Source organism: Triturus cristatus, chromosome 11, assembly GCF_964204655.1.
Source record: "Triturus cristatus chromosome 11, aTriCri1.1, whole genome shotgun sequence".
In the NCBI taxonomy this organism is placed as follows: Eukaryota; Metazoa; Chordata; class Amphibia; order Caudata; family Salamandridae; genus Triturus; species Triturus cristatus.
This window is the reverse complement of record NC_140594.1, coordinates 523,883,038-523,908,078: the sequence shown is the minus strand read 5'-3', so window position 1 is coordinate 523,908,078 and position 25,041 is coordinate 523,883,038. Positions and strand designations below refer to the sequence as shown.

The 25,041-nt window shown below is 46.7% G+C and overlaps 1 protein-coding gene across 1 annotated transcript in view; it reads left to right on the top strand.

Moving 5' to 3' along the window:
• The first annotated feature begins 6,990 nt into the window (after nt 1-6,990).
• The window catches only part of LOC146784506 (zinc metalloproteinase-disintegrin-like VLAIP-B), a 3,216,124-nt gene continuing 3,198,073 nt past the window's right edge, over nt 6,991-25,041 (top strand). The window contains exon 1 of the mRNA XM_085632968.1: nt 6,991-7,108. Within this exon, the coding sequence (XP_085489094.1) occupies nt 6,991-7,108 (118 nt within the window). The remainder of the gene's footprint in view (nt 7,109-25,041) is intronic.

Sequence of the window (25,041 nt, the reverse complement as noted above, 5' to 3'; positions counted from 1 at the left end):
CCAATACTGCGAAGCAGTGCTAGCGCGCGGCAGTTTATTTACCTGTTCTCCGTTGTAGAATCCTGTTTCACTACTATACCTCTGGGAATTTTTGCTCTGTGGAAAAGGTGGTTTTGGCACCTGATTCTGTTGGGTAACAACCTGCTGCTGTCGCTGCGGTTGACCACTCACCTCATTCTGCACCTGTGGATTCAATGATGCATTTTCATCGTTAGTACTTGGGGGAAATTTACACTCGGATTTCCAATGCCCTATCCTACCGCAATTATGACACGTGAATTTCTTTTTAGCATCCTCTATATTTCCTTTACCCTTCCCAGGACTCAATTTTTGTCTTGATCCTGTATTATTCGCTTGTTCTGCTAATTGTGCTTCCTGTCTCTCTGCTACCTTCACTTGTGCCCACATAGCCTTTTCTTTCAATTTTTGCTGTTTAGCTTCAATTTCATCACTGAAATATTTAGCATGTCTCAATACTTCATCTATTTTCTTATTCTGCCAATCTACAGTATGCTGTTTATCATCTCACTAATTTCTGGACGAAGACCACATACAAACCTGTATACAAAATGACTTAAGTCCTTTTCACTTAGATTTTCGTCTCCACTAAATTGTTTAAAGGCCAAAATTAACCTCTCATAATATGCATGTACTGACTCTTTGCTTTCCTGATGCGTTCTGTCAATTTTTACCCAATCTGTCTCTTTAGGTGGAACTTTATTCTTCAGAAAGGCAATAACCTGTTCGTATTTCTTCATTACCTCGGGGTCTGGAGCCCCTGTTTTTGGATCTCTTGGGTATCCTTGTGTTGGCCAATCTATCATTATTTTACACTCTGTCCATAGGTCTGCTGGTACTATTATGTCAAACAGACTGTTTAGATCAATCCATAATACTTTGGACAATATCACAAATCTGTCTACCGGCCTATACCACTCGACGGGTTTCTCACGTAGTCGAGGGAAATCATTTGTGAATGACAAAATATCTTGCCTAGTCCATGGGCCATGTACATATCCTCCTCCTGGAATTTCTCTCATAGGGCATTCTATTACTACCTTCTCTTTTTCTCTAACAGGGAAAGCTGAAAAGGTTTCATCTGAAGCATCATCTCGTTTTCGATACCATCTACTTTTCCATTTGTCCACATCTCCCCATTTTCTCAACAAAATAATTATTTCCTTAATCTGACTCATTCGTCCTGTGGTATTCATTTTTCAATGTCTTTTTCAGTGAAATCTATTCAATATGGTTTCTGTAGGGCTTTTACCTTTTCAATATCTATACCCAATTAATTTGCCACTTCTTCTAATCTTTCATGGAGACTTTTTGCTCTCCAAGTTATGCTTTTGCACCGAAATAACAACTCCTCATCCTGGTAGGTTTTTAACTTCTCCGTAGGGATAGTTCCTACTATTAACTCTTCCAGTACCATTCGTAGTTTGGCTACATCTATTGACTGAGATTCTTTGTCTTTCTTCTGCAAGCTTCTCAACCATTCACTTAATTCCTCTGTAGATGGTCCTACTGACTTCTCTACATTACCTTGTCCAGAATCCTTTTGTGTTTCTAATATTGACTCCACTGTTGTTATACGTCTTTCTGCACAATTCTGGCCTACAAACGGATTATTTGAAACATTTGGTTCAATCATACTTATTGTCTGTCTCCATGGATTGTCATTGTGACTCGGTTTTGGCTGTTCAACATGTTTATTACTTTTATAAGGGACCGTTAAACAATGTTCGCTATCTTTTTGTTTATCGAAAATAGGCATTACTGGACCTATCGTTACTGGAACTGTTACAGCTTCCAGATTTTTGGTAAATTCTCATATTTCTCTGTTAATTCTAAGGTTGTCTTTGCTAGTTCCGCTGAATTTTCACCATTTATTCTACTTCCGGACTTCCTTTCTACCTCTCTAATGGAATTGTTTTTTCCCAAATCTTGGAACTCTGGTTCTGTTTTTATGATTCGTAAAGTTTCTTTCATTGGGGCACTAGGTGTTAATATTTCTGGTTCTGACCGATATGGGGGTGGATTTTTATAGAACATGCCATCAAGAACATCATCCTCTGATTAATTCACTCCATACCCTCTCGATTCCACATTATGTCTCTTTTCTGCGCATTTTCTTCCTTCATTTTCTCCTGAAGTTCTTATGGGAAACAAACCTTCAGTCATACTCGCATTTCGCCACCTTCTCATTCGATCATCATGATTCTCATGTCCGTATGACGTACCAAACATGTACCTATACCTTCCGCCACTTCTCTTTCTTTCTCGGTCATGCATCTCATCTTCCCATTCTGTCAATGCTTCAAATTGTGTCGGTCTAGGTCTTTGTTCTAAATTCATCATTTTCTCAAAAAAGCCAAATTAAATGAACAATGTTCTGGAAAAGCCAAAACTCCGTCATTCTCAGTATACTTGACCCAATTGTCTAACCAAATACAGGTGTGATATCCATATTTCGCAACCATAAAGGATGCAGGGGTTTTCGGTGGAGGAAGTAACAGTCCTTCCCTAGTTACAATCGGTTTGTCCTTTTTAAACCATTTTTTAATTCTACCGAACCAGGACTTCTTCTCCTTTTCGGGGGGGTCGTAATACATCTTTTCTGCATTTTCGTGTATCTCTAGTTTCTCCTCTTGACCGTACCGCTTTTCTGTCCAATTGTAGCGCGACTCACACTAACGCACCAATACGGAACGTCTACGTCACTGTAATTTTCCAATCCCAGCGTGACTCACACTAACGCACCAATCCGGAGCGTTCTACGTTTCCGACTGACTGGCCAATCCCAGCGCGGTCGTTCTGACGTCGGCAGCCGCTGCCGCAGCTCCTGCTCCTGTCTACCCCTCCTTTACAAAATTCACTCGGTAAGTTTTGTTTCAATGAATAGCAATAGACCTTTCTCACGAGAATTCCGTCTTTCCCGAGAGCAGGGCTTACCTCTGCCCTACTACAGAATCGTTACTTCCGTTGATAAAGTAGCACATCCCTCTACCTTACCCTTCTAACAAGCATTAGCTAACCGTTTCTCCAGATTTAAGACACTTGGTTGGAGACCCAATGCTCCTGAGAAATAAAACTAGAGTTTCACAATTAACCTGAATGCCTTCACATTCACGCACTTTCACACGAGAAAATGTAGTACATTCACACAGAATCCTTTCTTTCCCGAGAACAGCGAACAGTCTGTCCTACTACAGAATTATGACATACGTTGATAAAGTAGCACTTTATCCTTCTAACAAGCTTAGGGAGCATCTATTACCTTTCTAGTGATAAGCGTTATCGGAATGCCATTTGGACTCCTGGTACCTAAGACCAAAACTTCACAGGTGACCTTCGCTACCATACACTTCTTTCATACAGGAGTTATTTCTAATGGCAACACGCGACGATGTCACCGGATCGAACCCAGACAATGCGTTGTGCAACTTCAATTGTTACACGTTTTTTCCTGTGTACCTACAGGGCAACAACAATTCTGTCTTTCCCGAGAGCAGAGCTTACCTCTGCTCTACTACGGAACCGTTACAAACTTCAGACTTCCTACATCCCAGAAGCCGTGCAAACAACATAGAACTCGACGCGACTCAACATAGAGTGTTAATACATAAACCAATATCAATCAATAACCAATAATCAATAAGCAATTTACAAGCTATAATCACCAAACCAAAACAATAACAACCATCATTCTGCTACCAGAAAAACTGATGCAGCGTAGAATTTTTAATCCTCCCTTCGTCACAGATCAAATATCACATCAGCATATTCACTCAATGCATTCATTGGTGGGGCCCATAACACCAACACTCACACTTCATTGATCCGTTCTCACTGGAGAGTTTAGTTGTCCAAACGCTGACATGAAAGGAATACATTTTCAATCAAAGAACTTAATTTTCCTGAACCTACATTAAGTACCTTTAATAAACTCAGAACCTCGAGATATTCCCTCCATTTAGTCGATAGATCAGTTAGTTGAATTTGGATATTTGGTGACTCAATTCTTTAATCTACATTTAATCTGATTCTAGTCTCTTCAAATAAATCACCCAACACATTTGCTTGTTAAAATAATAATTTTGTTTATCTAATTAATTTCAATTTCAATAAGTCATAAACCAAATCACCGAACATCATATTTACCTAATCTGGCTATTAGACGTCCTCTAAGTCAATCAAGTCGTGGAAAAGTCTTTAATTCATCAAAGTCAGGCAGCAATTCAGTCTGTCAAAGATTCAGGATAACAGCTGTCCAGCAGTGTCACCGTCCTCTCCGTCAGCATAACGTCAGGAAAAAGGAAAGTCCGCTCAAAGAGAAGGTTCCTAATTCGCTTTGTCTACCAACTTTTATAATGAAACTAACGTCAAAATGTAACAAAAATCAGTTTTAGGCTGTCCTGATTGGCTGGTTTGGGGTCATTCGGTAAAGTTCTCACATAGTCTGTTAGGGTAAGTCATCAAACTTGCTGGTTCCGGTTTTAAAGACAGTCCTTTGTTTCGTGAACTTGGCGATTCTCCCAGTGTGACCTTGATGGGTACATCTTGCATGGGTCAGGACGAGGCCACTTGTTGCTGGCGGTGGCGCAGGCGCACTTCACCCAAAACCTCGTGAAACGGTAGTAGTCGCGTCGTGTGTCTCGGTCAGCCATCTTTTCTTAGGCCCAAATGGTCAACTTAAGCAAATCAAACACAAAACGTAATTAAAACATTAAAATGGCTAATAAAATGTTAAACCCTCACTAATTCCCCTATGTGTAAATAATTATCTAGCATGATAGCAACATTTAAAGCGTTTATATTCACCCAGTGATGTCATCTGGTGCAACTTACAATTACGTCACAAAAGCAACCTATATCATGCAATATTCTAATTTTCTACCATTAGTATGCGTACATATATTAGTATACAGTTAGTTTAGCCATGCAAATGCAAATCCCACGTGTAATTCTTTCATTAATATAATTGGTGAGTTATCACTTCAAACAGATTAATAATATTACAATTAATAGATTATTCGGATTAATATAAACATGAGAAAATGGGGGGGGGGGGGGTATACAAAATTTTGTACTACCCGCTCCAGCACAGTCCAGTTGGTCGGAGACTGAGGGGTGTCTGATCTAGACTGCAGCCGCGGCGCTGCCCAGGACTGTGCCAGGGCAATCGTCGCACCTGTACCATCAATGGGGTCGGCGCTGACACAGAGTAAGTGGAGTGTTTCTTTTTGTCTTCCGGACCAGCCGGCATTTTCGCAACTTGCACCCTGTACGTTCCCTTTAAACTAGAAATCCCCGTACACCCTAACCCGCCTTCCTTCTCTCTTGAAATCCTCCTGCACTTTGAAATTTCAGTGCAAAGTTGTTTGGACGTGCATCAGTCAGTGCGGCATTGTTGGCGGAAGAGTAAACTTTTCTAACTCTGGGTGGGAGTAAAGTATGCTTCCGCCCCCACACAACAGAAGCAGTACAGACAGCAGCAGTGCAAAACTATGTGTGAGAAATGCATGTCCTTCACTACTACCCACACGCTGCCTCTTTTGTTTATTAATCTAGTCGATTTCATACTCACTAGTCAAAATGATTGGCGCTGCCCTCTCTTGTTCTAATACCAGGCATCAAGATCCTACAGCTATCACAGCAAAAATAAGCATTTAAATCAGGAATGTATGCAATTTAATAATGATGTGAAATAGTCCAAATGAAACAATCACACACTGTAATGCAAGCATGCTTTTTATTGACATTTTCTTGTCAGTCAGTCAATTATCTTTATTCGATTATTAAAAATCATAAAAGAACGAGCAAAAATACATGTCACCATTTCGTCAGACATTTTCTTGAATCCACAGAGCATGGGCTTCGACTGCTGGATGTACTGTTTTGTGCAGGCCACATCTGTCCTTTCTCCTCTGTGTACCCGGGCTGATTCATTGTTGGTTCTTGCATTAATTCACTGCTTGCCCCACTTTTGTTTTCATTTCTGATCTCTACCTTGAGCTGTATTGTATCCTGATACTTATTGAAACACAGTCTGTAGTGGCATAGCTGCCAAGGTTTCAGGTTGCTATGTGTGACAGTTTCGTAATATCATGGTAATTATTGAGTCAGCTGCCACATTCGTTTGCACCAGTTTTAAGGTTTTTTAGAGTTTCTCCTTGCTCAAATGGGTCTTGTTTCTGATATTTTTATGTTTCCCTCATCTTCATTGCTTGATTTTTTCCTTGCAAGAAAGTGTCACTCATAGTCGTTGAAATGTCACTCATAATTACATTGAAATTATAAAAATGTCACATATAGCAATCTGAAACCTTGGCAGCTATGGCTAGTTGATGAGAAGTCTTTATTAAGCATCATACATCATCACAGGTTCCAACCTGCTGGAGTCAGCTGTAGAACCTTCGAATGACAGTGGAGAAAGAACATTCTGGGGAAGGGAAGGGTGGGGAACGGGACTGATTCGATCAAGTATAGTAAATTACAACACTACTCTTTAAGTGAAAAATGAAATAATATGCCTTCTGTTCAACTGAGAGGTGTTCCCCAGGCAGCAATTCAATGCAAGCTTTCCTTACATGTGATAGCGCGTTCTGTGTCACGACCGTTACACGATGTGCAGAAGCAGTGCAAGATTTCTTATTGATGTAGAAATAAACTCTGGCTGTTCATACTAGCATGCCACCTAACAGGCTTATTGTGGCCCGAAAACGTGTTTTAAGAGTTTAAAATCTAAAATGTTTGGCAATGCCAATGTTTGTTGTTTTCTCAGGTGGGCAGCACGCGCTTTCCCAGACGATCTGCACGGTTGGTTGCGTCGACAGCACATTGGCAGGATCTTCCTGCTGGGGCGTGCGCACGCATTTCAGGAGACAAGCTTGCCATTGGTTAGGCATCTAGAACGTGAACTTCCGGTTGACGTTTGCACGTTTATGGTGAGCTAGTCAAACCGGGTGAGAGCACTTGAATGTTGTAATGACCGCGCCTCACGTAGCAGATGCTCCGTTGCATCGACATTGCCCTCATCTCACGATGCCCCTTCGTGCAGTGGTTCGATTTTTGCTACTAAGCCTTACTGTTATTGTTTCTAAAGGTAAGCAAGTTCCAAAGAAACTGGGTTAGAAAGGAGTCTGTGTGGGTACATGTAACCTTCTTGGTAGTCAGTAAGGACTGCCGCCAGCAAGCGACAGCTCTAAAGCAGCGTGCGTGCGTGTATTGGCCTCGCAATTTCACCAAGCAGACACCTTTACTCGGATCTGATGTCACCTTAGAAAAACACTGAGGCTCCTTTAGAAACGTACACGGGTCACAATTTCATCATAGCACTTAGCAGCGTCTTTTAGAGTAGTATCTGGGGGCGGCAGCTATAACAGAGTTCTTCTGATGTTCCCATTTTAGTTTCTAGTGGAAATGCCCTCACATAGGGCTTTAAGTGGGATGATAAAACTAGGGGGGGTTGTTCTCTCAAAGGGGCACGGCCGATGCAATTAATATGGTCGGGTACTTACCCATGTCCCCTACTCTAACACGAACGACCCTGTGATTATGGATAACATTTCCCTCACCCTTAGTGTAACACTTGTGAGACCACACAGATAGTTTTACTTTTGGATTAGGGGGGAGTAACCCTCCCCCCCCGCCGTATTTATTAACAATTAACAAAACAAAATTAGAAAACATTATATACAGAAACGTTACGCAGAAAGGTATAGATACATTTACAGATACAATTTAAACAGTCATATCTTCCACGGCTAACCTTAACACAGTCTAATACACAAGACACTCCTGCCGTAAATCTATCAATACATGTTATTTACTTTCTGCGTGTCCCCTCTAGAGCCTACGGCAAAGTCAATGACTAGCAGCTCCCCCGGTCCCCATGAACTACTAAGGTTGCGAAGGGGGTTACAGCTTATTGGATGGATACTTTCCCCTGGGCCCCCCCTACGCTCTGTGCCTTACATTCCATTACGTGGGGGCTGCAGACTTCTGCATAGTGGCGCCTTAATGCCCATGCGTGTGCCGGGGTGGCCCCAGGCCCACTGGGAAGGATGACTCCCCCCGCACCCTGACAGCCTACCTACCGGCTGTCACTACCCCCTGGAGTTCTATGGTGCTGACCGTTGAGGACCGAAGACTATGCTTACCCATCATGACCTTACCGCCTGACCAGAGACACTCTAAATACGACAATATATAAATAAAAGAGAAATTCAAGTCCTAAAACCTAAAAACCAACCTTCAAACAATACCTGCCTTAGGGGATGATGGGTGGGCAAAAAGAGAGAAAACGTTACGGGCCCGCAGCCGGCAGGGACATCTTAAGGATTTGGGGGGCCCTGGGCCAAACAAATTTTGGGGGCCCCTGTTCAGGACACCTTTGAATTTATGATCTAATTTGAGCCCCTGTTTCCCACGCAGTTTCCGCTTCCTCAGCTGCGCTAGCGATCCAGTTTGCATCATAGGCATTAGCCTATATATTTCCCGCTGTAAATGGACATGTGCAGCTTACAGGTGTAGGATTCAGGGTTTCCTGCCCTGCTACTACGTTTTTAATACTTTTTAAATTGTATATGTGTGGCTGAATTACTCTGTGCTTTGTAACAATTTCTCCTACCTGTGCGCCCTTGCACTTTACTTGATTCTGCTTGTCAACACCTCCTTAGCTGCTCCGATTCGCATTTTGGTTTTCCTCCAGTCCTGGTCCGCTGCTGCTGATATGCCGATTGTGTGGAGGGCTGGGGCTACTATCGGGCTACTCACTTCCACCCACGCAGTTTCCACTTCCTCAGCTGTGCTAGCGATCCAGTTTGTATCATAGGCATCAGCCTATTTATTCCCGATGCAAACGGATGCGCGCAGCTGATAGCTGTAGGATTTAGTGTTTCCTGCCCTGCTACTAGGTTTTTATTACTTTTTAAATTGTATATGTCTGGCTGAATTAACAATTTCTCCTTCCTATGCGCACTTGCACTTTACTGGATTCTGCTTGCCTACACCTCCTTAGCTGCTTCGATTCGCATCTCGCTTTTCCTCCAGTCCTGGTCCGCCGCGGCTGATACGCCGATTGTGCGGAGGGCTGGGGCTACTATCGGGCTCCTCACTTATGCCTATGCAGTTTCCGCTTCCTCAGCTGCGTTGGCGATCCAGTTTGCATCATAGGCATTAGCCTATATATTCCCGATGCAAACGGACGCGCTAAGTCGACGTGCACAGCGGGCGCGATGCTGGCGCCGAAGGTAAGCCTGTCTGCGCCCGGAGGCGTTCGTCGCCGGCCAAGCTGCCCAGTTCCCCTCTGGTGAGTTTCTTCCACTATATTGCAATAGGGAAAAACTGCTTAGCCTTAGGCAGCTACCATTATGTCACTGTACAGCCGCTGATCCGAGGTTGGAGGTAGACTTTCGATGCAATAAGTGCAACTGGACTCTCCTCCAGCCCAGGAAACTCTCACCCAATATCCTCCCACGCAACAATAAGTGTAAAAACAATAAGAAAACAGAGGACTTAAAGGCCACCCTTTTAAATTGTCTCTCTATACAAAAGCATGAACCATACATTTATGGCCTACTTTTAGACTAACAGTCTGATCTTTTATTTCTCACTGAGACCTGGCTGTCTGAAGCCTCCAACCCTACTATCACCTCGGCCATCCCTATGGGTTATAACATTCTTAGGAGGGACCAATCGAATGGGAAGGAGGGAGGTGTTGCAATAATTTACAATAAAAAACTAGACTGCTTAGGCTTCTGCTGTACTTTATCCCCCCATCATAGCATAGCTGGATTTCTGATTTACAGACCTCCCAGTGCTATTGGAAATTGTAGTAATAAATACTCCCAATACGATGTTAGTCAGGAGATGTCGTTTATTCGTACGGATCCTTCAGCCTCTCGAAGTGAGATGCCAACATTCTGTCAACATTCTAAGAGGAGCGTCCGCTCCAACATTCTACAACAGGGCAAACCAAACGGCGAGGGAGAGGAGGGGGGGAGAGGGGAAATGGGAAATAAGTCAGATTACAACACATCTCCCTGCGGGGCAAAGGAAATACACAAGAATAACATTTCATATGAACATACCTCAAGGATAGGGGGCAGGAGGATGGAACATTACTATGCAAAAAATTGCATCCTGGAGCGCCTGTAATAACATTTACTCCCAACCAAGGTTAGATGAAGAAATACAAAATTGCACTCCCACCACAACCCCCCCCCATAGTAGCAGCCAACTGACCCAAAAGATGGAGGAAGGCTTAAGGTCCCATTTTGTAGTCCAATTGCCAACTCGGAGGTTTCCGTACCCTAGCCACTTTGAGTTCCCTCTCATCAGGCATTTCAGGACTATGAACTTCCTCATAGGTAGGTTTGGAACCAGTGCTAGGACACCTCGCTCTGTTGTCCATACTCCACGTGCCTCCATCTTCCAGCACCACTGAATTGTTGTTAACCCGAGTTATCCTCAGTGGTTTAGAAAACGAGGAGAATTTGGACTTTGACAGGGATGGTTTCTTAACCACCACCCACTGGCCTTCACTCCATTTTTTTTGTGAAACTCCCCAACACTTGTCGTACCTGTGCTTGTACTCTTGTTGGTGTTTGTGAGTTTTCTCCAACACAGCGTCTCTGTCCACCCACACGGGAGTTCCTCCATTTAGCCAGTTGGGAGTGAGTTTGGAACCCGGGTTTCTCCGTTTGAGAGATACGAACGGTGACACTCCAGAGACAGCATTAGGTGATGTAGGATATGACCACAGCATTTTCCTGATGGCTTCCTCCACCGGAATCTGGGAGCTCAAAGCAAGCTGGATGGTGTCCTTTAGCATCCTGTTCGCCCTTTCAACCAATCCGTTGGCTTTGGGACAGTAGAGCGGGGCCTTGATGTGTGAAATGGCCAGAGTGGACAAGAACTGTTTCATTTCCTCTGAAGTGAATTGAACTCCGTTGTCCGTTATTATGACACCTGGTATGCCCTCCTTTGAAAAGGCGTCTTTTAAGAAGTTCAACAACGAAGCAGTGGTGATAGAAGATACCATTCTCGTTACAATCCAATGAGAGTGGTAATCTATAAGAACAAACATGAATCTATGGGATTGGTTAAGTAGATTTAGAGGCCCAATTATGTCCAAACCCACCTTTTCCCATGGCACGGTAGGGACCTCCACGGGGATCAACGGTGCTTTGCGGACAATTTTGGTTTTGTCACAACAACTACAGGCTGTGCAATTCTTCACTTTGTCCTCCACTAGCGAATCCATCCCAGGGAACCAGTAGTGCTGCCTGATTTTGCTTTTCGTCATGCTCCTCCCTGGGTGACCTTCATGGGCAATCTGTATTAACCTGTTCGCCCTTTCAACCGTGGTGGTTAAGAAACCATCCCTGTCAAAGTCCAAATTCTCCTCGTTTTCTAAACCACTGAGGATAACTCGGGTTAACAACAATTCAGTGGTGCTGGAAGATGGAGGCACGTGGAGTATGGACAACATAGCGAGGTGTCCTAGCACTGGTTCCAAACCTACCTATGAGGAAGTTCATAGTCCTGAAATGCCTGATGAGAGGGAACTCAAAGTGGCTAGGGTACGGAAACCTCTGAGTTGGCAATTGGACTACAAAATGGGACCTTAAGCCTTCCTCCATCTTTTGGGTCAGTTGGCTGCTACTATGGGGGGGGTTGTGGTGGGAGTGCAATTTTGTATTTCTTCATCTAACCTTGGTTGGGAGTAAATGTTATTACAGGCGCTCCCGGATGCAATTTTTTGCATAGTAATGTTCCATCCTCCTGCCCCCTATCCTTGAGGTATGTTCATATGAAAAGTTATTCTTGTGTATGTCCTTTGCCCCGCAGGGAGATGTGTTGTAATCTGACTTATTTCCCATTTCCCCTCTCGCCCCCTCCTCTCCCTCGCCGTTTGGTGGAGAATAACGGTAGCAAGGGTTTGTGGTCCGTCCTCAATACGAACGGGATGCCCCATAGGAAATACTTGAAATGGTTTATGGCCCAGTAGCATGCCAATGCTACTGGGCCATCTCGTCGCTTCAGCTCTGCCTGGAAAACGAAGCTCTTGCCTCCAGTATCTCACCACGCGAAGAGCAGCTCAAACGTCTCCTCAGGTACGCACTTCCCGCGGCAAAACACAATCCAAGGGAATAATTGCGCTGCTGTCCTCAACGTGAGTAAACTATGTATGGCTCGTCATGACTGAGGCAGCGGCAAGAACGAACGGCACCACAGCAGGGACTCACTGGCATGGGACCGATGGCGGGTCTAAAAGGCTCTCTCTCACCGCAACACTGACAACAGCGGTCAAAATGCGACTTCACCGGAGCCAACAGCAGGCGTTCTCGTGAGGCACACAGTCAGTTTCTCTTTTTAACCAAGCGGCACCACAACAGGGACTGGCACGGAACATATGGCGGGTCAACAAGTCTCTCACAGCAACACAGCCTACCGCTCACTGCAGGCAGCGAAGTCCGGGAACAGCTCCACGCCTCAGGGCATCCGGTGACAGTCCGTAGTGTGGTGAACAGATGAAAGCTGACCCCCGTAAAAACAGCACAATACGGATGACGGCTAAATTGAAGAATCCATTGCCAGGAGAGGCAGAAAGGCGCTGGGGGAAGGATCCGGACCGTCCCCAGTACGGTAAGGCAGCTCGTCGCCAAAATTAATGTAGTAATAAATACTCCCAATACGATGTTAGTCAGGAGATGTTGTTTATTCGTACGGATCCTTCAGCCTCTCGAAGTGAGATGCCAACATTCTGTCAACATTCTAAGAGGAGCGTCCGCTCCAACATTCTACAACAGGGCAAACCAAACGGCGAGGGAGAGGGGGGGGGGAGAGGGGAAATGGGAAATAAGTCAGATTACAACAGAAATGTTATTACTACGCTTAATACAGCCACCACCTACCTGGCCTTAAAATACAACAACTGCCTCATTCTGGGATATTTCAATATACATATGGACAATGGAAAAGACCCTCAAACAATTTCCTTGTTGGAGGCGCTGCAGGCCTGCAACATGTTTCCATCTGTTTCTTTGGCCACCCATGAGAAGGGCCATACCCTAGACCAAATCGTTCACAACTTTGACATATCAGTAAGCCTACCTCTTCCCATTACCTGGTCTGACCACCTCCTATTAAAATTCGTCATTCCCAACTCTGCCACAGCCCCTTGAGCTAACACATGGCAGAGGGTCTCTAATTACAGGACGTTCCATAAAATATCCATCCCGATGTTAGCAGACGCCCTCGGTCGTTCCTCACCAGAGCTGTCTGGCTGCCTCGACTCGGACGCCCTCTCAATAGATTCATGGCTCCGAACCAACATTGATGCAGTGGTACTGGTTGTTTGCTGCTCCTCAAAGAGGTTAACCCCACCAGCTCCATGGTTTAACGATTCCCTTAGATCTCGCAACAGAAATTGTGGAACAATTGAACGGAAATGGCGTAAATCCTATCTACCTGAGGACAGGAAGGTGTATAAAGACACCTTAAAAGCTCATTACATTTTCGTGAAAGCAGCCAAGAAAAACCTCTTTCAAACCAAGATAGAAAATGCCCAAAATAAGAGTAAGGAAATCTTTAGCATAGTTAAATCCTTTACTGCCCTGAGAGCCAGCACAAAGGAAGGGCCATGCACTGAAGAATGGTCTAAGTAAATAGTTGAATTCTTCCACAAAAAGATCTCCATGATCCAACAAGCCTTCACTAACATCTCAGAGGAAGAACTGACCTTCTACCTTAGTTCTAATAGCAAATTTCACCTCTTGGATCCTCCATCTTTACTAGCTTTCCCTGAGTTTCAGCTTGAAGAGTCACGGACCCCTCTCCAAAGGATTAAGTCTGGCTCTCCTACTGACCCATGTCCAGGGAATATCTTGAACCTATTAGCTCCCACCATAACCACACAGTAAACCAGCTCTTTAATGCTTCTCTCTCCTCAGGCAACATGCAGAAATTATGGAAGAATGCTAAGATTCTTCAACTGATAAAAAATGCTAACACCAAACCGACGGACCCTGCCAACTACAGGCCAATCTCCCTTCTTCCGACCCTCTCCAGAGTACTAGAGAAGCATGTAAACAAGGCCCTCCAAAAACACATTGAAGATGGGAAGCTCCTTCATGAGTCCCAATCCGGTTTTAGGGCTAACTACAGTATGGAGTCCGCTCTGCTGGAAGTGACTGAATTTCTCAAGGGTAAGCTGGACCAGGGAGGCAAGACTGTTCTGATACTGCTCGATACGTCCGCGGCCTTCGATATGGTCCCACATGAGAGGCTCCTGGATGTCATCCTTCTTGGCAAATATATCTCAGGACATCTGGCTCCCCCCTTTCCCATCCCCAGTTCCGGCCATGAATGTAGGTGTCCCTCAGGGCTCCATTCTTAGTCCTACCCTTTTTAATATATATCTATCCCCCTTGCATTTCTGGTAGAGGAAGAGGGCGCCAAAATTGTTTCCTATGCTGATGACACTCAGCTGATTTTTATGTGTGAAAAAGGAACCGACTTTGACGGGGCAATGATTAGGTCTTGCCTCACAAAGGTTTTTAACTGGCTTAAGATCAATCAGCGGATGTGCAATCCTGACAAAACTGAAGTTGTTTTCTTTGGTAATCCATACACGCCTGACTGGAGCGCTTGGTGGCCAAAAGATCTGCCGCCCCCGCCCGCTGAAAAGGAGAAAGTCAAAAACGTAGGAATTGTCATAGACAAGACACTCTCCATGTGCTTTCAAATTCAAAATCTAAATGGCACTTGCTTTGGCATACTCTGGATGCTAAAAAAAACTCCTGCCACTGTTACCGCTTGAGAGCAGAAAGATTGTGGTGCAGACTCTGGTGACATCAAAGCTTGACTATGTCAACAGCTTGTACCTCTGTCTTCCCAAATCCCTTATCCAGCGCCTACAAGTGGTACAATACGCGGCGGCCAGAGCCATCCTGAGACCTAAACCCAGACCTAGTTTGACCCCTATTCTTAAGTCTCTCCGCATAAAAGAACGGATCGGCCTAAATATGCAGTGCCCGCATTGGAGGCAGATCCCACTGCTTTTTAGGCCCAAAATTGTGGAATAGCCTCCCTGAGTCTCTGAGACTGACCACAGACCTACTCTCTTTCATGACAGAACTTAAAAACCTGGCTTTTTGATAACTGATGGGTCTTTTACGCATGTTTTCCTCCCACTGTTATGCGCCAGGACACTCTAGTCTGAGTAGCTGCGCGCTTTATTAAATACACAATTTCATTTCATTAGGTCCCTGACAGTGCAAAGGAACACTCGTCCAAATTCTAAGCGCCATATTTATGAGGCTTTTCTTCACTTTTGTGCCGCTGGTGCGTCACTTTTTGTGACACACCGGCAGCATAAAATATGTGTAATGTTACGCCCTATTTACAAAGTGACGCATCTAGGCAGATGCTTCACTTTGTAAACCCCTGCACCGCATTATACCTGCGCCAGGCATAATGTATGCAGGGTGGGTGTTGCCCCGCAAAATGCCTCGTAGAAGTGGCGCATTGAAATCTATGAGAACTCAGTGCGCCACTTCTAGGACGCCATTGCGTCAATATCTTACACCTGCCACACAGCAGGCATAAGACTGATGCAGGCCCTTTCACATGGGGCTTGCCCCATGTGAAAGGACACATTGCTGGAGTTGTGTCTATTTTCAGACACACCCCAGCAATGCATCACTTTTGCGCACACAAATTCGTCAGAAATACTGACATATCTGTAACTCCTTGCGACATGATGTGTCATACAGTAAATATGACACATCCATCATGTCGCAACGAGGGCGCACTAAGAAGTGACGCATCCCTGTTTTCACACAGCGATGCATCACTTCTCATAAATAAGACCCTGAATGTGTTTACATCTAATTTTCAGGGATAGTTATGTGTGTTTTCAATATTGTAACACAGCAGCAGCTCACCAATATTACTGCAAATAATCTCTGTGACGCCCTCCCATTTCTTATATGTTAGGCCTTGTTTTGATCTAAAATAAACGTTTTTTATGTATATTGTATGAAACATAAACACAAAATTTCTCTGCAAAATGGCTGTACTAGACTCTCACACATCAGGTACATAAGAAATAAATGAAAGGAAAACAGAATTTAAAACAAACTGTTTAGCAAATATTCAAGGTCATTAGGGCAAAACTCTGGAGAATGGAGCTGACAGTCAGGGGGCCCCCTGAAAGGCTGGTGCCCTGGGCCAGAGCCCACTTTGGCCATGCATTAAAACGTCTCTGGCAGCCGGCCCGTGGATGCTATCGGTGGGGAGCAGGAACAAGAGACTGTTCCGCTCCCCACCACCTCTTTTAAAGAGAGCGCCCCAGGCCAACCGTCTGAGACCGGTCAGCCTGGACGCTAGGACGACGTTTCTGCGCCGGCAGCACTGGAGTGCTTCCGGCGCACAAACACCCTTGACCCCCCATTGACTGATTGCAGAGGGGAGGGGAGTCGCGTCACTTGCTGATGTGCCTCCCCCCCACCCTTCGGGGAGGCCGGGGACTGGTGCGACCGCCATAATGGCAGCCCGCCCTAGTCAGCCCGCGCCTTCTCCGGGGCGTGGCTTAAAACACAAGCTAAAATTCTTACTTGGCATAGTGTGCTGCCTCACTGGTATTTTGCTGCTTCTGTCCCTTCAGCCAGATATATAACATAACAAACAAAATTATTCCTGCAATAAACCAGGACTATTGGCTTTGTCAGTGGTTGTTAGTTGCATAAGATAAATAAGCAACTATTGCTTCATTGTTTAGAAGATTGAAAATACTTCTGTTCTTGCGGGCGAGAGGGGCGTAAAGCGAGAGCCACCGACTTTCAAGCTGAGAAAGCAGGTTCTATCCTCATGTCGGCTCAACATCCTGTGATTCAAAAAATGAATATGTCCTTGTGTAATGTAACTGGTTTGTTCCTCGCTTGCGGAAAATAAAACTGAGAAACGAGTCGCGTTGAAGTTACATCAAACGCTGCAACATATGTAATGTTGCAGAGTTAAGCTTTTTTTTTTCATTCCCCAACCCTGAAGGTAACAAGCATTTGCGGTGCAATTGGTCTCGCATTTGTTAAGGTTAGAGCTCTTGGCATTGTAAATGATTATGTTTTTACTCATTTATTTTGTTTTATAGTGGAGTAACCTAACCGGTAAGAAAGCTGACTTTGGAATTGATGAAATAAGTTTAAACTTTTCGACTGAATATGCTTTTTTTACTTTTTGTAAATAAAACCTTTTGTTCTTATTAATGGGTATTGCGCAAGTATTTGGTTCATAAAACAAAACGAGCATTTGAGCTACTGGAATTGTAAATGACAATGGCTTTTATTTATGTTTTGGTTTTTGAACATAAATAAAACGTAATGTCAATAACTTAAACTCGCGTAAATGCTAGACCTATTGCATTGCAAATGCTTGTTTACCCTCTTTCTTAGTACCCGCTGGGAGGTTTGCGTAGTCCACTCTAGTTACTGCAGAAAACAATCCTGAAAACTTCTCCCAAAATGCATCAGGTAATATTTACACTTATCATCAACCTGAGGTCATGCTCTTACTGGAAATCACTGCAGCACTATGATACAATAGGTTAGTGCCCTTTCATTTCACATGTGCTGCAGTGAAGAGGACTAAGAGGGACCACCCAACCCAATATGCTACTTAGCTCAGCCACACTCAACGCCCAGTATTAGGAGAGAATGGCACAGGGCTGGACCATGTGGTAAAAATCGGCGGGCTTCGCCTCACAGCAGGGGCATTTTGGGGTCAGGAGGAATCCCGCTTTGTGTAACTACACAAGGGTAAGGTATGCACAATGGAGATAGTAGATTTGAATGAGACAGAGCCTAGCCGATAAGGTTAGCACCCTAGGGGCCATCAATGCATATCTCCAGTACTCCTCCTCCAAAGGGCCAATCCAGTGTTCCCAGCGAGTCCTAAGGGAGTCCAATGCGGATGTGATGTTGTTTATCAGGGATCAATAGATTTGGGCTGCCCTGTGCCCTAATTGGTGCGGAAGGCGTTTTTTAGTTCTCCCTCGATCCCTTGTTTATATTCTATGGTCCTGAAGGACCCTTATTACTAAGATCAATGATGGTCCTACTCATATAGCTGGCCATACTTTGGATATTGTTTTAACTAATTCGCCCCTTATTATCTGTGAACCTCCACGACCCGTTAGCTGGCCAGACCATGCATTTGTTGACTTTAAGATGCAGGGACCCAGAGGACAGGAAAAGATTGGCTCTGATTCCAACCATCTGTTTAGACATTGGCATAAAGTCACTCCTGAGGCCTTCTCAGCTATTTTCCCAGTGTTATGGGATGGAGAACATGAAAAGGTAGAGAAGGAATTAGTCCACTTCAATGACCTGGCAAAAGCAGCGATTGACCAACTCGCCCCCTTAAAAACCTCTAAGGGCAAGCCTAGATGGGCCCAAGCAGCCTGGTTTACTACTGAATTACAAATTGAGAAAGGCCACTGCAAAAATCCTGAAAGGCGGTGGAGGCGAACCCTCAACATTAGGGACAGAGAAATATATAGGACATCTCTGGCCCAATATCATAAAAATATAAAAATAGCCCGGAAGACTTTCATTGCCCAGCAGCTTTCCCAGGCATGGAATGCTCCTAAAGCTTTGTACCAGATCCTGAAATCTTTTACGAACCCTAAAGCGTGTGATCTGGAAGAATTTCCATCTCAAGCTTTATGCAACACCATAGCCGATTATTTTGAGGAAAAAATCGATTTGATTTAAAATAAGATCTCTACAGTGGGTAATACGAAGTTGATCATGACCCCCTTCCATGTAAGCAGGGCAAATCCTTGATGAGCTTTCCCCCTCTGACCTGCGAAGAGGTAGAGAGGTACAGTGGCGTAGTGAGCACGGGACCCACGTCTGGGCATACCCTTCCCTCATAGGGCAAACAGCAAAACACACAAGATGATGTACGGAATGTTGCACATTGGCAAAACATTCACCCCAGTCACAGATCTGGGTTTAATCCATCGTTATTTTGCTCACCACGCCACCCCAGTTCAGACATGGCCATAAGCAAATCAGTCTTGACCCTGTGCCTCATGGGAACAGTCCAGCCCGAACTGCCAAGCCAAGTCTTCCCTGGACCGGAATCATGCATCCTAGGACCGGTTTCGGGGTTTCACCCCTCTTCAGCCAGGATAGCTTGACTCCAGTGGCGTAGTGAGCACGGGACCCACGTCTGGGCATACCCTTCCCACATAGGGCAAACAGCAAAACACACAAGATGATGGACGGAATGTTGCTCATTGGCAAAACATTCACCCCCAGTCACAGATCTGGGTTTAATCCATCGTTATTTTGCTCACCACGCTACCCCAGTTCAGACATGGCCATATGCAAATCAGTCTTGACCCTGCGCCTCATAGGAACAGTCCAGCCCGAAGCACATCAATAAATATCTGTCAGCCCATGTCGAAGCGTCGGGTAGCCTGGAGGTGTCGCAATCAGGCTTTAGGACTAAACTTAGTACGGAGACGGCCCTAGTGGCTGTCACGGACAACATCAGGCTAGCACTAGACAGAGGGCAATCCACTCTACTGGTGTTGTTGGATCTCTCAGCGGCCTTCGACACGGTCGACCACCAGACTATGCTCAGGAGACTAAAGGAATCTGGGATAAAGGGAGAGGCCCTGCGGTGGACCGTTCCCAAACAGTCAACCTGGGAACTTATAGGTCTAAGACCAGGAAGTTGACCAAGGGAGTACCGCAAGGATCTTGTCTAAGTCTTACGCTATTTAATATCTATGGTGCTCCCTTGGCCGATCTCATGTGGACATATGGGTTTGTGCCAATATCATACGAGGATGATACCCAGCTTACCTTCTCTTTCAATATATTGTCCACAACAGCGTGGACCACCTTCTCTTCCGCATGCTAGCAATATCTCAGTGGATGTGTACCAACTTTCTCCAACGAAATGCCGGAAAGACAGAGATTATGCTCTACGGAGAGGCCACATTGTTGTGGACACCAGAGTGGTGGCCAGGGGAGCTGGGTGTCTCTCTCGCCCCTAAAGCATTAGTAAAAAATCTGGGGGTATGCTTTGAGCAGAATCTGAATATGAAGGAGCAGGTGACCTATACTGTGAGTTCATGCTTTCATGTGCTGAGTCTGTTGAGACGAGTATTTCCCTTCCTCCATGACCACATACGGAGGACTCTTATCCAGACATTAGTGTTGAGTGGCTTGGACTCCTGTAATGCTTTATTGATTTTGGCTGATGAGGCTTCGTTAGGTCGCTTACAAGTAGTTCAAAATACAGCGGCTCGGTTAGTACTGAACGTCCCTTGTAGATCATCCTCGAGTCCGCTGCTGCGGCAGCTCCATTGGCTTCCGGTGTGTAAACGAACAAAATTCAAGGCTTGCTGCATCATTCATAAGGCAGTGTATGATAATGGTCCAACGTATCTTGCTGAGAAACTCTGCCAGTATACCCCTCTTAGAGACCTCCAATCTAGTTCCAAATGCCTTCTCAAAGTTCCTCGAATTAATAAGTCTAGGGCTGGGGGGGAAAGCCTTTTTGTATCTTGCCCCACGGAACTGGAACTCGCTCCCAATTGCACTAAGGCAGTGCTCGGACCATCTCCATTTCAGATAATCCCTGAAAACATTTCTGTTCTAGACGCCTCACATAGCACCAGCACTGTCACGTCTGTCCATTAATGCAGAGATACCCCTTTGGGGGTGATTAAGGCGCTATATTAATACATTTAAAAAATTCATTAAAAAAACAGGCTTTTAGTCTCCATATGGGCCGTAGAGCTCCAGTTGTGCCCCCGACTCCTAAGAGAAATGGGGAGTGGTCTGAAACCTCTCGTGCTAGGATTTAGATCTCAGTGGCTGTCCTACAATCCCGGGCAGGCATGAAGATAAGGTCAATATGAGAGTGGGTGTGGCGTGCTGCAGATGTGTGGGTATAATGTAGTGTACTAGGGTGCCAGGTCCGCCAGACATCCCAGAGGCCCAATTGGGAAGCCCAATCTCAGAGACGTCTGGCACCCAGCGTTCTGTGGGAGTATGGTGTACCCATGGCATCCTTGGTGGGTTCTGGGACAGCATTAAAATCTCCCCCTATCACAGTTGTACCATGGGGGAGAGAGGATATTATCGCCACTGCAGCCCGTAGAGTGGACTCTAGGTTTGCCGGGGAGGGGGGGTGTTGGGGGGGCATATAGCGATATCAAGATGATAGTGGTGTCTCCAAGGATACCCGTGAGGGTGATTAATCAGCCCAGAGGGTAACTAGTTGTGTGGACCGGTGTGAAGGGGAGAGAGCGTTGCAAAAGGATCGCCAGTCCTCAAGCCCCTGTAGAGAACCCTCCAAACCCTGTTTAAGCCCCGGCGTGCTAGGAAGGGACATTGGTTATCCATCAGGTGCGTCTCTTGCAGTAACAGGACATCGGGATTGACCCTTTGTGCATATTTTAAAATCACTGTCTATTTCATTTTATCTAGGAAACCATTAATGTTCCATGAAAGGACTCTAAGGGGTTCATCCCCACTACCTTGCTGTGGCATTACGATGTTATGGCAATGTGCAGTGCTGAAGGTCTGGGAAGCCTAGTTGCTCCGGATGGTTAGGCCTTTGGAGCAATTGGGCGCATTCAGGCTTACTACGAGGGCTGCCTGGGGGCTAGTCATGGATTTTGTACATAGTTCTGCAGAGAAACAGAACAATACAAACAAAAGCAGAGAGAACAATCCCTACCGAAACCCCAAACCCCCTGCCCATACTTCCCCAATTGAAGCATCTGTCGCACAGTAAACAGATTAAGAGTGTGAATAGACTAACTATTAAGGCGTTGTGTAAGGGCAACGTGTTGGGCCCCTCTACATGTAAGGATTGGCATTCCTCCAGTTCAGGTTAATGCTAGTGGTAGTGCTTGGAATCAGATTTGGGGGCTGTATGAGAGGTCGTTGTCTTCAGGGGTTGGTTTTGCAGAGCCAATGAGGCCCTCTGTGGATGACCGGTCCGATCTGCCAGATTCAGGGAGTCCAGAAGGCTCTTGTGGTGGCAATGACCTGTTCTTCCCACGGGGGGAGCCAGCGGAAGAGGCAGATGCTGGTGAGACAGATGCTGTTCCACGAGTGTTGTACCTTCTTCTAGACTCAGCACGCTGCCCTTGGGAGCCCCGCAGGTGCCCCTACTTGTACCCCCTTCTGAGGGTTGGTTGGGGGGGGCCCTTCCCTGGCGGATTGGACATTCCTCAGTCGCCCAGGTCCATGCCACCTCGGGCGTATCAAAAAAGTAGGACTTATTTTGGAAAATCACCTTGAGCCGGGCTGGAAAGAGGAGTCTTATAGTGCAGATTGAGGTTCTGCAGCTTTTGCTTTACATGGAGGTATGATCTCCTTTGGGCCAGCACTTCCTTGGTGTAATTGGGGAATATCATAATTTTGGCGTCTTTGTGGAACAGCTCAGATCGGGAAAGGGTTTCTTGCAGGATGTCATCGCAATCTCTGAAGTTTAGGATCCTCGAAATGATTGGCCGGTGTGGGGCTCCCGGCGGCGGCCTGGGTGCAAGCGAAGGAAGAGCCCGATCCACCGCAAACCATGGGGACAGGGCATTTAGGGCATCCATAACATTGATCCAGTCTTCGATGAAGGTGTTAATTTGTGAGGGTTCTGTCCCCTCAGGAAGGCCCACAAGATGGAGATTTTTCTGACGCGATCGTTTTTCTGCATCACCAGCCCGTCTATAAAGATCAGCCGTATGAGATAGCAGCTGTTTGACCTGTATCTGAAGAATCGATACATCATCTTCGACCTCTGAGAGGCGGGATTCCGTCTCTGTAATGCGAGCAGCTGTGTTGCGGAGGTCCTGGTGGATGAGGGCCATGTCGACCCACACTTCCCCGATCTTGGTCTTCATGGAATCTTGAAATGCCTTGATGGTCTGCAGGCTGGTAGCCCGGTCAGCCCTGGGGGGACTGGCCACTGGGGCCACGGGCTCACCATGACCAGGACCATACGGGTCTGGGTCGATGGGGGTTTCGACCCTCTGTCCTTCCCCATGGCTGTCCGGTCTCTCGGAGGAGGTGGTTCAGACCCACTATGTGCATTTCCGTTCAAGTTCCTGGGACGTTGGCTGCCGTAGCTATGGGGGAGGTCTCGTGGGTCCCAGAAAAGCTCTGAAGCCAGGTGTTGTCCATGAGGCTTAGGTTGCCATGGTCTCCTACACAGGTCACCTGTATTGAGTGGAGGGGGTCTTGTGTGCAAGGAGCGAGAGATCCCAATATAGGCGAGTGGAGGCAAGGGGGGCAAGTGGTAGCCCACCCCTGGCAGTGAGAGGAGTGTGCGGACCCTGGTGCGCAGAGAGGCCAGATTAAGGATTGAGGGGGGCTCCTTGGTTCTGCTCAGGCCCTCAACTTCGCCATGCTGTTGTTTGCCGATCAGGGGTTGTGCAGTGGTGTCCCTCCCACATAGTAGGCCTCTGGTTCCGGCCTAGCTCCCCCTCGCAGGTTAATTCTGGATCTCCGAGTCAAGGCCGCTTCGGGGGGAGGGGGGGGTCCCACCTGTCGCAGGCTGATGTAGCTCCTATCTCTCACTGAAGCACCCTGCGCCCCGGTCCAGCAGCCTCAAGGTACTTCCCGCCAGGAAGCAGGGGAGCCCCGCTGCTCCTGTGCTGTAGGCCCACCCACACTTTTAAGGTTCGCTTGGTGGGGGGGAGTGGGACCTCTTCCGTAGGCAGGTGTGCCTTCCCGACGATCGCTGGCCGGTTTACCCCCCACTAATCACATCAGGGACCCAAGGAGGTAAAGCCGGCAAGCAGAGGGTTTCCACAGGCCAACCGGAGGCATCCCACCCATCGCAGGCAGACAGCCCTGGTCGCTTCCACAGCCCCAGAAGATCCCAGTGGTGCACCGATAATCCGGGGGGGGGTCACATCAGTCCATTGACCCACCAGATTGGGGGTGGGAGGTCCTCCAGCCTTGCAGCTCGCAGGATCAGGCAGGCGAGCACTCAGCCCTCAGAGCCGGGAAAGGGAGGATCAGGCCCCGCATCCCACACCTGCCAATGGCTCATACGAGATGAGGCTTCCTGCCGACCGCAGGCCGGATGCCTCTAGATCAGTTCACGGTTGGCTGCACTACGGCGCCGGGGGGCTGCCTCCGTCTGTAATGGGAATACGGCAGCCCTGCTGAGCCCGGACATGCTGCTTCCTACCTTCGGGTGCCGCAGCAGGTCGTCTCGGTTCTGCTCTCGGGGCGCCTTCTCGGACGTCTCAGCCTCGGCGGGTCCTCAAAGCCGCATTCGGCAGCAGCGGTGATAGTGGGCCAGACATGCAGGCTCCCAGATTCCGTCACGCAGTGGGGACTCTGGTGTGGCGCGTCCCACGGCACCCATACGTCCGGCACCGGTCACCTTGCACCATTTTGCCGTGACCAGGGCAGTTCCGCAGGCCGCTGCTGGCTGCCTTCTCTGTGTCGGTCAGTGCTGGTTTTGGGGCAGGACTGAGGGTGCCCAAGGTGGATAACTTGCTCTGGAGGAAAGGTAGGATGACAGCGGGTACTGGAGGGGCCAGAGCACTCTTAGTGTGACCGCCATCTTGGCTCACCAAGCCACGCCCCAGTTGGAACCATTTTTACAGCTCACACTGGCAATAAAGCGCTTTATAGTACCGGAGGCAGGAAGATTAAGTGAGTTTCCGAAAATCACACAATGTTGAGCCGAGGTCAGGAATTGAATGCAATAATTCTGCATGTAGCTGCTGAGTCATCAGCTATCACCACAATGTCACATTCTCATTACTTAATAGAAATGTTTGTTACCCTCCTGTTTCCAGTCCTCACCCGCTATCTGTGCCTTCAACAAGCGCATAGCAGTGACTTGGGGATGCTGGGAATGCCAGCCATCTCAGGGTGCCAGATGAGGGTTGTCAGCATTTACCTGGAGTTTCCTGGGTCCGGAGCAGATGAGGCGAAAGGAGAGGTGCGAACTGCCCTGAGAAGTTCTCCCCCTCAACACCAC